The following is a 15,309-nucleotide window of genomic DNA, read 5'->3' on the forward strand; positions in this document are numbered from 1 at the left end:
GCATCATTTCATTTGTCCTCACAATTTCCTGCTGTGAGGGCTACTATGCTTATTCCCATCCACACTCTAAGGATGAAGTGGAGGACGCCCAGAGAGGGTAAGTGACTTGTCCCACACGACCCAGCTGGTAAATTGCAGAGTCAGAATCTGAACCTAAGCAGTTTGGCTCTGATGGCCACGCTCTTGATCATAGCTGCTTCCCAAGAGACAAAAATGGATGATCAGGGAAGAGTCAGGACTTAGAGGTAGGTGAGTGTGGAGAGAAGACTGGATTGGGGGAGGAATCATGGGGATATGAAGGAAAAAAAGAGAGCAGTGGAAAAGAGCATGACACACCCAGGAGGGGTACTGGGGTAGGCAGGGTCTCAGGCTCTTTGTACACTTGCCTACACAGTGGCTCCCTTTCCCTCAGGGGCCACCTTGCGTGGATAGCACCTTGTTGCCCTGTCCCGGAGCTGCAGCCCATCCTCCTCCACCGCAGGCCCCTTGGGCTTCACGGGAAGCCCTCTTTCTCTAATTGGCACTGAAACTTACAGCCCTCCCTTTTCCTGTAGGTGGGGTTTCCATAGGAAAAAGCTGCTTCTCCATTTCCCCAGCCCAGCAACTGTTTGGAAGTCGGATCCCCACATCCTGCTTTACTGGGTCAAGTCCCTCTTGGACTGGCTTTTGCCCATCATTTACTGAAGGGGACCCGCGGGTGCCCCTGTGCAGGGTGCCCCTTGGCAATTTCACTTCGTCAGTGCTTGGACCTCTGATATCTCTTCAGATGAAAATGGCCTTGCCTGGGAATCCTGCTACTTCCATCATCATCTAATTATGGGACGAGGCTGTGACAGCAGGTCTGGGGGCAGGAGAACGGGGCTAATCAGGCCCCTCGGGAAAGCGTGGAGGACTTGCCTAGCCTTTGAAGGACTGTAGTGGTTTCTGAGTCTAGCCCATTCTGGCGGTAAGCATGATGCGACTTCTGCCACTTCTGCTGGGGCTTTTGGGGCCAGGTGGCTACTTTTTCCCTCCAGGGCATGGTCAGGAAGTGGCCACTCTCACTGTGAAATACCAAGTGGCAGAAGAGGTGCCGTCTGGGACGGTGATAGGGAAGCTGTCCCAGGAACTGGGCTGGGAGGAGGGGCGTGGGCAGATGAAGACTGCCTTCCAGGTCCTGCAGCTGTCTCAGGCACTCCCCATCCAGGTGGACCCTGAGGACGGCCTGCTTAGCACGGGGAGCCGGCTGGACCGGGAACAGCTCTGCCGGCAGCAGGACCCCTGCCTGGTTTCCTTTGACGTGCTTGCCACAGGGGACTTGGCTCTGATCCATGTGGAGATCCAGGTGCTGGACATCAATGACCATGAGCCACAGTTCCCCAAAGGTGAGCAAGAGCTGGAAATCTCTGAGAGTGCCTCTCTGCGCACCCGGATCCCCCTGGACAGAGCCCTGGACCCAGATACTGGCTCCAACACCTTGCACTCATACACACTGTCTCCCAGTGAGCACTTTGCCCTGGATGTCATCGTGGGGCCAGATGAAACCAAACATGCAGAACTCGTAGTGGTGAAAGAGCTAGACCGGGAAATCCACTCATTTTTTGATCTGGTGCTAACTGCCTATGACAGCGGGAGCCCCCCAAAGTCAGGCACCAGCTTGGTCAAGGTCAATGTCCTGGACTCCAATGACAATAGTCCTATGTTTGCGGAGAGCTCCCTGGCACTAGAAATCCAAGAAGATGCTGCTCCTGGTACTCTCCTCATAAACTTGACTGCCACAGACCCTGACCAAGGTCCCAATGGGGAGGTGGAATTCTTCCTCAGTAAACATGTGCCTCCAGAGGTTTTGGACACCTTCAGTATCGATGCAAAGACGGGGCAGGTGATTCTGCGTCAACGCCTAGACTATGAAAAGAATCCTGCCTATGAGGTGGACGTCCAGGCAAAGGACTTAGGTCCCAATCCCATCCCAGCCCACTGCAAAGTCCTCATCAAGGTCCTGGACGTCAATGACAATGCCCCAAGCATCCACATCACGTGGGCGTCTGAACCATCTCTGGTGTCAGAGGCTCTTCCAAAGGATAGTTTCATTGCTCTCGTCATGGCAGATGACTTGGACTCAGGAAATAATGGTCTGGTCCACTGTTGGCTGAGCCAAGAACTGGGCCATTTCAGGCTGAAAAGGACTAACGGCAATACATACATGCTATTAACCAACACGACACTGGACAGAGAGCAGTGGCCCGAATATACCCTCACTCTGCTGGCTCAAGACCAAGGACTCCAGCCATTATCAGCCAAGAAACAGCTCAGCATTCAGATCAGCGATGCCAATGACAACGCACCTGTGTTTGAGAGGAGCAGGTATGAGGTCTCTACTCGGGAGAACAACCTACCTTCTCTTCACCTCATTACTGTCAAGGCTCATGATGCAGACTTGGGCCTAAATGGACAAATCTCATACCGTATCCAGGACTCCCCAGTTTCTCACTTGGTAGCTATTGACTCAGACACAGGAGATGTCACTGCCCAGAGGTCACTAGACTATGAACAGATGACCAGTTTTGAGTTCCGCGTGATTGCAGAGGACAAGGGCCAGCCCCTACTTGCATCCAGCGTCTCTGTGTGGGTCAGCCTCTTGGATGTCAATGATAATACCCCAGAGGTGATCCACCCTATACTCAGTGATGGAAAAGCCAGCCTCTCAGTGCTCGTCAATGCCTCCACAGGCCACCTTCTGGTGCCTGTTGAAACTCCTAATGCCTTGGGACCAGCAGGGGCTGACACACTGCCACTGGCAACCCCCAGTTCCAGGCCATTCCTTTTGGTTGCCATTGTAGCAAGAGATGCAGACTCAGGGGCAAATGGAGAGCTCCTCTATAGCATTAGGCGTGGGAATGAAGCCCGTCTCTTTGTCCTCAGCCCCCACCTGGGCCAGCTGTTCATCAACATCACCAACGCCAGCAGCCTCATTGGGAGTGAGTGGGAGCTGGAGATAGTGGTGGAAGACCGTGGCAGCCCCTCCTTGCAGACACAAGCCCTGCTGAGGGTCTTGTTTGTCACCAGCGTGGATCACCTGAGGGACCGGGCCCGGGAGCCTGGGACTCTGAGCACATCGGTGCTGACAGTGATTTGCCTGGTTGTGCTGTTGGCCATCTTTGGGTTGATCTTGGCTCTGATTATGTCCATCTGCAGGACAGAGAAGAAGGACAATAGGGCCTACAACTGTCGGGAGGCTGAATCTACCTACCGCCACCAGCCCAAGAGGCCCCAGAAACACATTCAGAAGGCAGATATCCACCTTGTGCCTGTACTCCGGGGCCAGCCAGACGAGCCTGGTGAAGTGGGGCAGCCCCACAAGGAAGCAGGTCAGGAAGGGATGATGGAAGCGGGCTGGGACCCCTGCCTGCAGGCCCCCTTTCACCTCACACCAACGCTGTACAGAACCCTGCGTAACCAAGGCAACCAGGGAGCACAGGCTGAGAGCCGAGAGGTGCTGCAAGATACTGTCAACCTCCTTTTCAACCATCCCAGGCAGAGGAACGCCTCCCGGGAGAACCTGAACCTTCCTGAGCCCCAGTCTGTGATGGGACAGCCACGCTCAAGGCCCCCGAAGGTTACGGGCAGCCCCACAGGGAGGCTTCCAGGAGACCCAGGCAGCGAGGAGGCTCCACTGAGTCCACCGGCCTCCTCTGCAACCCTGAGGCGGCAGCCGAATCTCCATGGCAAAGTGACCCCCGAGAAAGAGTCAGGTCCCCGGCAGATCCTGCGGAGTCTGGTCCGGCTCTCTGTGGCTGCTTTTGCAGAGCGGAACCCCGTCGAGGAGCTCACGATGGATTCTCCTCCTGTTCAGGTACCTGGGTGTGGGCAGCTCTTTCTGTGGTCACCCTGGGACCACCACATCAGACACCCCCATTACCCTTATGTTTGTCACACTCGTTCCTTAGGCTCTCCAGGGACTTTATGGTACATTGGCGGCAGTGGGTGAGGGCACAGCTCTAGGGTTAACAAAATCTAGCTGTGTGATCCTGGGCAACTTATTGTCTTTGAGCCTTCGTTTCCCTGTCTATAAAACAGAGATGATGGTAAGAGCATCTGCCTCGCAGAGTGGTCCTGAGGATTTGATCAGTTAATTCCTATAAAGCAAGTACTCAATGTGCCTGGCACAAGTAGACACACAGCAAAAGGCACATTTGAGAATACAAGCTTTGGGATAAGGCCGCCTGAGTTCAAATCCTGCCTCCACCTCTTCCTCTCTGTGAACTACAGGAATGTTACTCAAGCTTCTCTGTTGAAGATATCTATGTTAATAGCACCCATCTCCTAAATTTGCTTGAAGATGAAATGAGTGCACTTAAGGCCTGGAATAATGTCTGGCACACAGTCAGCACTCAGCAAATGGTTACAATGACTTCCGCAAAGCTCTTCATCTCCTCCTGCCCTCTTCTCATCTGGGCAGCTTTCCTATGAAGCTGGCCAGCACAGGCATCATTGACTCTGGGCTCAGGGACTGAATTTGACTTGCCTGAGACTAGAGTGTGATGGTGAAGCCTACGGCATGGGGTAATGGAAAAAAGTCTCAGAACTTGGAAATCTGATCTGGGTTTACATTTCAGTATAGGCACTCAGTAGCTGGTCAACCTTGGGCAAGTCTGTCCAATATTAGAGCCTCATTTTCTTCAAATGGCAGTTATGATGCCAAATTTACCCTGTGTCTGCCTCCCAGGGGTTGAGGATTAAATGGCATAACAAAGGACAAAATAGCTAGTGACCTGGGATTTACTAGACAAAAATTGGAAATCTTTTTCAGGGACAGTACCCGATCTCACACCCACCTCTGTTCCTCTGCACTTAAGATAATTTTCCCCGTGCCAAGGATGCCTGGGTGGCTCAGTCATTAAGTGTCTGCCTTTGGCTCAGGTCATGATCCCAGGATCCTGGGATCCAGTCACACATCGGGCTCCTTGCTCAGCAGAGAACCTGTTTCTCCCTCCCCCACTCCCCCTGTTTGTGTTCCTTTCTTGCTATGCCTTTCTCTGTCAAATAAATACATAAAATTTAAAACAATTTGTTTAAAAAGAAAACATTTTCCCTGTGCCAGGCTGCCCACTCAAGACACATGTGTGTTTGGCCAGGCAATCGACTCAGGTTTCCTGTGGAGCAAGGACACAGTTTCCTTCCCCCATATCCTCCCCAGGAAGCCACCTGGAGAGCCCCACGGCTCTCTTAGAAGTCTTACCCTGAGCCCTCTGTAGCTCCAGACGCTGCCCAGAGCCATTCATTCATTCATTCATTCATTCTTTAAATGGATACTGAGTGAGCTTTTTGAATCAAACACTGTGCTGGTTATTGTTGAACAGAGACAGCAGAGAGCAGGCACTGGGGGTAAACCCACTGGGGTGATGGAAAGAAGGGTGCTCTGCTGAGATCAATGTGAGGTTAAGAGGCAGCTTGCCTAATGCTCATGTCTTTCCAGCAGCACAGTGCCACAGTGAGTCAGATCTGGGTTTAAATTCTAGCCCTTCCACTAACTGAATGTGTAGCCCCTCTGAGCCTCATATTACACATCTGCAAAATGGGTATGATAGTATATTTTCCCTAGGGTTATTATAAGAATTAAATGAGGGGCACCTGGGTGGCTCAGTGGGTTAAAACCTCTGCCTTAGGCTCAGGACATGATCCCAGAGTCCTGGGATCGAGCCCCACATTGGGCTCTCTGCTCGGCGGGAAGCCTGCTTCCTCCTCTCTCTCTGCCTGCCTCTCTGCCTACTTGTGATCTCTGTCTGTCAAATAAATAAATAAATAAATCTTAAAAAAAAAAGAATTAAATGAGATTATATACCACACTAGAATTATTAAGTGCTTGTCAAAAGATCTATTAATAAATGAATCATATGGGCTCCTGGCTGGCTCTTGATCTTGGGGTCATGGGTTCGAGCCCCACAGTGAGCACAGAGATTACTTAGAAAAAAAATTTTTTTTAAATAAATAAATGAAAGATATACTTTTACTCTTTTGATCCTTATACTGCAACCCACATGGACCTTGATATTATTCCCTTTTTATTGCTGAGGAAACTGAGGCTCAAAATGCTGAAGGTATTTCTCAAAAAAAAAAAAAAAAATCCAGAGGGAATTGGGGCAGGGCAGATGTAGGATTTGAATCTGAGTCTGACTGATTCCAGTGTCTACACTCTTGACTATGAAGAGACCCTGAATGACCGCGCTATGTTCAGGCCGTGGCACTCAGGGAGTGTCCCTGAACTACCAGCTAACGCTTGGAAGAGTGGCAGGTACATTAGGAGGGCTTTGGGGCCTGGGTCAGGAGATGTGATCTGCCTTGAGGCAGGCAACTGGGCCCCAGCTCTCTTCCAACTGTCCTCTGAGGTTGGCACTTTCTAGCTTGAGCTGCCCAGAGAGGCTGAGCTGGCCTTCTCAGAGAAGACAGGGAAGATTCAGGGAAGACTGGCTCCTGGTAGGTCCAAGAGCCAGAGGCAGTCTTTCTAAGAGAAACAGCATTTTCTCTGAGCATTTTAAGTTCTCATACCGCTGCGTGAATTAATCCTGACTGCCCTGTGAAGAAGGCTGGATGGGTATTTTCAGCTCCAACTTAGAGACGAGGAAACTGAGGTATGAGCATGTCTAAAAACCTGCCTGACATTACACAAACTAGAAATGACCTTGAACTAGAACTTAGTCTCCTGAGACTTGGTGTATTGCCTTCGCCTTCAGAAGGCCCTGCAGGGTCTGGCCCTGACATCTCGGTCAGCCCCCCCACCCCCACCGAGCCATTCCACAGCCTCCCTGAACCTCCACCCTCTCCTTCAGACTTTCAGCCTGCAGTGCCTTGTTTTCATTCACACTCTTGTTGAATGAATGATTGAATGATAGCCTTCTGCTTTCTCCACAGCAGAGCCTTGCATCTGGCCCCGCCAAAACTGGCTGAGTGTTTGAGTACCGCTGAAGGTGGGGAAGTAACTCCTTAAGATAATCCTCATCAAAGTAAGAATGAGTTTATGGTCAGGAAATGCCCTTTTCAGCCCCATCCCACAGATTCCAGCGGGAGCACGTTACTCAGAATGAGAACGAGGGGTGGGCCCAGGGGGTCCCTCTTCTTGCCCTCAGACTCCCAGGTCCTGCGGTGTCATGACAAAGCAAGGATCCTGCCTGTACAGTTCCCTGCCTCCGTCACCATTCACCATCCCCCATCTGATCACACAAACATCTGAAGCTGGAGGAAAGACTATAAAAAGAAAGCGCCGGCATTGAGGGAAACATCCGGCAAGGAAGTGTGCTGGGTCGGAATTGTGTGGAGTCAACAGATTTTTCCTGTCTTGCAGCAAATCTCCCAGCTGCTGTCCTTGCTGCATCAGGGCCAATTCCAGCCCAAACCAAACCACCGGGGAAATAAGTACTTGGCCAAGCCCAGCGGCGGCAGGTAAGCAACACATGGACCCACAGGCTTCTCAAGCCCCCCACTGGCTTGCCTTCACCCCTGGAGCCTCTGTGATCTGAGGAAGGGTGAGCACATCCCAGACAGCAGGCCCCTGGGAGAGCAGCGGACAGCATCCTTCCCCCCATCCCAGGCAGCATGGTCCCGGAGCAACTGTATTTATAGTTTTTACAGGACCCAGAGTCTCTAAGGAAATGACTTCATCCCTGAGGCTCTATCTGTCCCCTGATTGCAGAGGTGCTAGGCTATGGGCTTTAAATGTGTAAGTTTCAGCATTCTTTGTCTTGAATCTTAAACATAATATGAAGTTTCCCTGGCTAAGGACATGAGTGTGTGGGTGTGTTCTTTTGGGCAGTCCTGGAATTAAAGAGAGCTCAAGAGGACATCAAATCTAACTCCTTTTTGTTACAGATGTAGAAACTGGGGCTCTAAGTATTTTGGTACAACCCAGCTATGCTCAACTTGAGGAAGCCAGGTAAATCCTTGGGGCCTCAGTTTCTTACCTGTATTTATGGTAATCATCACACATCCTTGGAGATCATCACACATCCTTGCCAAGAAGGGGTAAGGATTTGATGAGCAAATGTATTTTAAACCCATAGCCCAGTGACTGGCACATAGAAGGTATACAACTGATGCTAAAATCCTTTCCTCCCAAAGTGACTTTGTTCATGGTCACATAGCCAGTGAGTGGCCAAGCTAAGACCAGCTCAGGGGACCTCACTGACTCCAGGTTCGGTGCTCTTGTCCTGCCAACTCGTAGCTTCCTTTTTGCAAATATGGTGGGAGGTAGAGTAAAGTAACAGTGAATGCACACACTCCATAGCCACATCAGCCTGGATTTGAATTTTTGCAGGATCTTGGGCAAGGTGCATAATTTTCACAAGTCTTAGTTTTCTTATTCACAACATAGGAATGATAACAAGAGAACTCCTTTATAGATATGAAAAGTTTAAGGATAAGGTGCCTATACCTTGCAAAGCAAAAGGCCTGATTCAGAGTGATTGCTTTATAAACATTTGTTGTTTTCATCATCACTTGCAAACTTGCTGTCTCCCTACTGATCCCTTCATGACGGCAGAAACCATCACAGAAAAAAAAAGCAGAAAGGACCCCAGACCTTAAAGCCCTTTAAGGAGCCCTCCCACCTGCTGGAATGTGGGGCCAGACTTGGCTACCCATACTGAGGCAGTCCCAGGAACTGGCCTGTTCCAGGGGGCAGGCAGGGTCTGTGGGAGGGAGGGGCCAGGATGGAGACCACAGGGGTCAGGGAGAGTCTCAGTGGCTTTCTGTGGCCTCACCCCAGCTTCGTCCTCTTCTGCCCTGCTATTCTGGTCTGGGATTGGACCTCAAATAGGAAGGAGGGAACATTCAGTCGCTTTGTCCACAAAGTATTTATGAAGCACCTACTATGTGCCAGGCCCTGTTCTGAGCTCTGGTGACCAGGATACGAGACAGACAAAAATTTCTGCTCTCACTGGAGCTCATACTCGGATGGATGGAGGTGGATGGATGGGTGGAAGGACGGATGACTGCGTTATCTCAAGCTGAGTTACTACACTCCTACTCTGGGCTGCGCACTGTGAAGGAATGGGAGGGATGATGGTGAATAATGATATCAATGCATTCATTGTTTCTTCTATTTGCTCAGTGCTTACAAGGGGCCGGGTACCACTTTCTTTACATACACTGTCTCATTTTGCCTGCCCCTTGAGGTGGGTGTTATTTATTACCTCCATTTCACGGATGAGGCAACAGAGGCCAAGTAGGCAGGAGGCCTGGGACCAAGTAACCCAGGTCGATCTGACTCTGAAGGCCAGGCTGTGTATCCACCTCCTTATGTGGATGGATGAATGCTGGCATGAGTAGAAGAAGGCTCATGAGCAGGAATGAATAAATCTGTGTGTGAATTTCCTCCCTTGTGAACTGGCTGGCTTCCTTTACAGGAGCACAATCCCAGACCCAGATGGCACAGGTGCCAGGGCTGGTGGCCAGGCAGAACCAGACCAGGAGGAAGGGTGCATGGATCCTGAAGAGGACCTTTCTGTGAAACAGCTGCTAGAAGAAGAGCTATCAAGCCTGTTGGACCCACACACAGGTAGGGACTCCTCAGGATTGCCCTGAGCCTGCTTCTGTACTCATGGTCCCGCCAGCATGTCTAGGTATCAGCCTTCTCCACAGGAGAACACAGACATTCTCCTTCTGGGCAGGAATATCAGGAAAATTTTACTTTCCCTAACGCTTCAGACAGTCTTCATTTGTTTAAAGACCAGATTCTACTTTGGTTGTCCATTTTAAAAATCCTAAGAATAGTAAATGAGCTCTTGGTGTGTGCCAGATACTAGGAAGTATCTTATACACATTAGCTCAGTTAAGCTTCCAGAGAGTCTTTGGAAGTAGATGTTATGAACTCCAATTTAGAGATAAGCAAACTGAGGCTAAGAGAAGTACCACAGCCTGCCCAGAGTCACTTAGCTCATCAGGGACTGATGGGGAACCAGTCTGGGTCTGCCTGCCATCAGGAGACCTCTCCCCACTTCCTAAACCACCCATTTGTGTTTCTTTGGTGGGTTTAAATATCCTTCCATCCTGAGAACTGAGTCAACTCTTTAATGTGTTAACATTTCTAATTGAAATAAAAATAATATTTTCTAGAGAAACAATTTATTTTCACAGTTAAGTCCATAGTATCGACTTTAATTCAAGAATATGCTAGCTGGGGCACCTGGGTGGCTCAGTCAGTTAAGCATCTGACTTTGGCTCAGGTCATGATCTCAGGATCCTGGGATCAAGCCTTTCCCCCTTATCCCCCTGTCCCTCTGCCCCTCCCCCACTCCTCAAACTCTCTCTGTCTCTCTCTCAAATAAATAAAATCTTTTTAAAAAGTAAAATAAAATATTAAAATAAAATTTAAAAAATTAAAAAAGAATGTGCTAACTGGACACTGGTGAGCCTCCTTTGGGTTACACACCATACTCTGTCCATCCCTACACTGCGGTGTTCTGTTTCTTTAGTTTAATAATCCATTTCTCAACTGGAGGTATCCTATGTGCTCCATCTGGCTGCAAACACATTGAAAGCATGGCAGGGGCTTCCTTTTCCTTGGTTAAAAAAACAGAGCTAACATTTATTGAGAGCTTTCTATGCGCTAGTCCCTGTTCTATGTTCCTCGTGAGAAAATCTGATGAGATAGGAATTATTCATTATCACCATCTCATAAAGGCAAAACCGAGGGGCAAGTTTGTTTAATAATTTTCCCAAGGTTGTGCAGAAAATGGTTACTAACATTGGCTATATGGCTCTAAATTAAAAGTAAGTAAAATTAAATCTAATTAAAATGAAGTCAAATGAAAAATTCAGTTCCTCAGTCATACCAGTCACATTTCAAGCACTCATCAGCCCCATATGGTTAGCAGATATTGCTTTGGACAGCACACATATAGAAAGTTCTATAGGACAGCACTGTCTAGACTCTATAGCTGTGAGGTCCAATACAGTAGCCACTAGCCACATACGAAAATGGCAGTTACAGTCAAGATGTGATAGATGGGGGGCCCTGCCCAGCTCAGTGCGCAAAGCATGCAACCCCTGATCTCAGGTTTGTGAGTTGAAGCTGCACATTGGGCATAGAGATTACTTAAAAAGGAAAAATATATATATAAATAAAATCATCCAGGCGCCTGGGTGGCTCAGTGGGTTTAAAGCCTCTGCCTTCAGCTCAGGTCATGATCCCAGGGTCCTGGGATCAAGCCCCGCATCGGGCTCTCAGTTCAGCAGGGAGTCTGCTTCCCCTCCTCTCTCTCTCTCTGCCTGCCTCTCTGCCTACTTGTGATCTCTCTCTGTCAAATAAATAAATAAAATCTTTAAAAAAAAATCATCCATTCTCAAGCCCCATATTGGGCATAGAGTTTGCTTAATAAAAATAAAAAGCATAAAAAAAGTATACCTTACTATTTTTTTAAAAAGATGTGATAAACATATAAAACACACTTTCAGACTTTGAAGACTTAAGAATGTAAAAAATCTCATTAATTTAAAAAATATTCATGACATGATAAAACGATATTAAGTTTAAAAATGTTTTACAATTTGATTTTACCTTTTCTTTTTACTTTTTTAACCTGCCTCCTAGAAAATTGAAAATGACCTCTATGGCTCACATTACATCTGTTCCAGCCAGCTCTGGGCTGGAACCTGTGGGCTCAGCTGCCACATGGTCCTGCTTCTCTATGGCAAAGAGGGCATGGAGGATGCGGGGGGATGCTGAGGGCAGCAGGGATAGAAAAACCTGTGCTGCTCACAGGACAGGACTGCCAGGGGCTTTTGGTGAGCTTGCTGACCCCAGGGGTCATGGATGCATCCATCTTATGATGTGATGGGGACATTTTAATGGTTGTATGAGCTCAGTGAATGCTCATGGAATCCTGACAAGATGAGTATTACTATTTCACCACTTTATGAGAGATGAAGGAGGCTCAGAGAGGTTAAGCAATTTTCCCAAGGTCACACTGGTCATAAATGGCAGAGATGAGAAATCAAGCCCAGGCCTGCCCAGCACCCACCTGCCTCCAGGTGGACTCCCCATTGCTTTTCAGCTATTCTCACACACTCTAGCGATTTTCTAATTCCAAGCTTCATAAGCTCTCTGACCCTGGTACAAAGGCCTGATTCTGTAGCCAAAAGAGTTTCAACCTTATTACCCCTGAGGCTCAGGGAACTAAGGTTTACATTCCCCAAATGCCCAGGGTTAATATTTATGTTCACTGAGTCATTCAAGAAATGCTCACTAAGTCCCAGGCGTGGCTGGACCAGGTAGGAAGACGCCTGCCCTGCCTCATAGCCTTCAAGACTCTGCCCTGACAAGGCATGATGGAGACTCATTTATCAATATAAACCGTCATTAGCTGTATTTTGGAATAACATTCCCAAATTACAATAGTAACATTTGGTTAAGGTAGAAAAATGTAGGTAAATGAGAAGAAAATAAATCACTTCTGTCCAGGGGTAATTCCAGTTAACATTTGACATACTTCCTTTTAGTCTTTTATTATATGCACAGATTCACATTTGACATACTTCCTTTTAGTCTTTTATTATATGCACAGATTCTAAAGTAGCTCACCTTAAGCAAACATTAAACACATGCTAAAGTGTATGTTGGGCTTGTTTTTTTGTTTTTTTTTTTTTTAAGATTTTATTTATTTATTTGACAGAGAGATCACAAGTAGGCAGAGAGGCAGGCAGAGAGAGAGAGGAGGAAGCAGGCTCCCCACTGAGCGAAGAGCCCGATGCGGGGCTCGATCCCAGGACCCTGAGATCATGACCTGAGCAGAAGGCAGCGGCCCAACCCACTGAGCCACCCAGGCGCCCCGGGCTTGTTTTTTTTTTTTTAAAGGCACAGTTTCTTAACCATAATACAGACTTTCTTTCTTTGGCTTGGCCTCTACCATCCGGTCTAGGGCTAATTTTTTGAGATAGCGATTTTGTTGAAGAGATGGGAAAAGGAAAAGTGTGATGGAGATATTAAGGATCTAGGGGACAGTTTCTCACTGCTCCCCTTCCCTTTCCTGGGACAGTGCTTAGCAGACAACCCCTTCTCAGCCTGCCTCTAAGCCTGTTTCCTGCGGCCTGAGAAGCAAAGGTGGGGAGTTTAGGGCATGGTGACTGGACAAACCTTCACAGGCCTGGGGAACCCAGAGGCCACAGGTGCACACCCTCAGCGCCCTGGGGGAAATGGGGGGGAAGCTACTCAGAGAGTGGGTAGGATAGTACAGGCATATGGGGGTTGAAGTCATCAAATATGGGGTCAAATCTGGGTTTGGTTGTCTAGTAGGATGGGTGATTCAACTTCTTGGAACTTCGTTAAAAGGAATAGCACTCTTCCCTTCAAAGGTTTATGCGGAGGTTAAATAAGAGGATTCCATAAATTGCTTGGTGGGGAAGAACCTAATAAATGGTCACTATTACTATGAATACAAACAGAGGGCAGCACCAAGCCAGGAACTCCACCCCTGCCTAAGAAAAGGGGTGTCCCCTCCATCCGCAGCTGCTCCAGCTACTCACAGCCTGAGGGAGTGAAAAGCCTGGCTGAAGACACCTAGCTTGAAATACAGCAGGATCGGGAAATTCTTTAGAAAAGGGCCAATTTCTAATTCTAGGCCTCCTTCCTCCTCCTGCCTCCTCCCCACTCAGCTCCTGTGGGTACTTCAGTCGGCAGCCTTCCTGCCCAACAAGCTTCCCTGTCAGGGCCTCTTCCTTCCCGTCCCCCTCGGGGCTCCCTGTCTGTCCCCCCGCCATTTCCCTTCCCTCCTTTGTCCGGAGCCCTGGCCCACAGCCCCGCCCTGGGCTGCCTGGCCCTGCCCCGGGCGGGCCCTCACTGGCTCCCCTCCTCCCCGCACAGGCCTGGCCCTGGACCGCCTGAGCGCCCCCGACCCGGCCTGGATGGCGAGGCTCTCTTTGCCCATCACCACGAACTACCGCGACAACGTGTTCTCACCGGACACTCCGGCCGTGGAGGAGCCGAGGACCTTCCAGACGTTCGGCAAGGCGCCGGGGCCGGAGCTGAGCCTGACGGGCACGCGGCTGGCCAGCACCTTCGTCTCGGAGATGAGCTCGCTGTTGGAAATGCTGCTGGAACAGCGCTCCGGTGTGCCCATGGAGGCCGCCTCCGAGGTGCTGCGGCGGCTGTCTGTCTGCGGGAGGACCCTCAGTCTGGACCTGGCCACTAGCGGGGCCTCGGGCATGGAGGAACAGGGGGGTCCGGGGGGAATTAAGGGGGCCGGGGGCAGGACTGGCAGCAGCAGCAGCAGCAGCAGCAGGGGCCTGTGGATCCAGAAACCAGGGGCCCTGGGGGACAGCAGGGAGCCCAGGCCCTGAGGATGCTGGGACATGAGCTGCTTTCTAGAATCTTTGAACTCGAGGTCCAGAGGTGGCCCAAGAACTTTAGGGTGACCGATGGTGCCCCACAGAGGAGGCAAGGGCCCCACAACTAATGGATGGCTGATCAGAGCAGCCCCTTGTTAGGGGCTGACTCTGCCTGTGAATTTTTTGGAGGATGGAGACATTTGTGGCTGAAATGAGTGTTTGCAGGCAAAACACATGTAGAGCACGGAGGGTCAGTCCTCCCCGTGGGACAGATGCCAAGGAGTGTCCTAAGCAAGAAAAGCTGGCCTCATCATATACTTAAGGGTGGGGGCTGGATCCTGGGGTACCAGGTGAAGCTCTCTGACCTCCTAATAAAAGAAAAGTGCTGGCTTATTCTCCTGTGTGCACCTGTCAAGAGTGGGAGGGAAGGGTGAGGGCTCCTTGTTGCCTGTTCCCTGGCAAGAAGGTAAGCTGGACCTGGACATGAGTAGGGCATATGGGTACACAGAGGTCAATACACAGTGATGAACACGTGGACCCTTGACCTCACTTCTCTATTGCTACATTATCAAATAATCTGCTTCTCGGCTGCAAAATTAGGGCTAAGAAAAGCATGACTATTTATAGAATGTTTATGTGAAGCAGGCCCCAGGCTTTACACTAGGATTTAATTTAATTTTCCAACAACCCTGAGAGGGAGGTGTTATCCCCATTTCACAGACAAGGACAGGAGGTTTGGAGAAATAGAGGGTCTTGCCCAAGATCAAGGGTAGAGGCAGAGGGGCACCTGAATGGGTCAGTTGGTTAAGCGTCTAACTCTTGATTTTGGCTCAGGTCAAGATTTCAGGGTCATGAGATCAAGCCCAGGTCAGGCTACTCCTGCTCAGCAGGATGTCGCTTCTTTCCCTCTCTCTCTGTCCCTCCCCCAGCACATGCACACTCTCTCACTCTCTGTCTCTAAAATAAATAAATACATCTTAAAAAGAAAGAGAGAAAGAAAGAATAGAGGCAGAG

At 49.5% G+C, this 15,309-nt stretch overlaps 1 protein-coding gene across 1 annotated transcript; it reads left to right on the top strand.

Annotated features, from left to right (window-relative positions):
• On the top strand, positions 1–14,688 carry PCDH12 (protocadherin 12). Its single transcript, XM_004744738.3, has 5 exons — positions 1–97; positions 555–3,832; positions 7,319–7,416; positions 9,378–9,529; positions 13,832–14,688. The coding sequence occupies exons 2-5, from the start codon at positions 953–955 to the stop codon at positions 14,305–14,307; spliced, it is 3,606 nt and encodes a 1,201-aa protein (XP_004744795.1). The 5' UTR covers positions 1–97; positions 555–952; the 3' UTR covers positions 14,308–14,688.
• Positions 14,689–15,309: the final 621 nt, after the last annotated feature.

Source organism: Mustela putorius, unplaced genomic scaffold, assembly GCF_011764305.1.
Source record: "Mustela putorius furo isolate JIRA1106 unplaced genomic scaffold, ASM1176430v1.1 tig00000145_pilon_pilon_pilon, whole genome shotgun sequence".
Taxonomy (NCBI): domain Eukaryota; kingdom Metazoa; phylum Chordata; class Mammalia; order Carnivora; family Mustelidae; genus Mustela; species Mustela putorius.

Excerpts from the sequence above, each read along its gene's own strand:
- PCDH12 (XM_004744738.3), top strand. The coding sequence starts at position 953 with ATGATGCGACTTCTGCCACTTCTGCTGGGGCTTTTGGGGCCAGGTGGC. Across the intron at positions 3,833-7,318 it reads TGGATTCTCCTCCTGTTCAG|CAAATCTCCCAGCTGCTGTC; the intron begins GTACCTGGGTGT and ends CCTGTCTTGCAG. Across the intron at positions 7,417-9,377 it reads GCCAAGCCCAGCGGCGGCAG|GAGCACAATCCCAGACCCAG; the intron begins GTAAGCAACACA and ends CTTCCTTTACAG.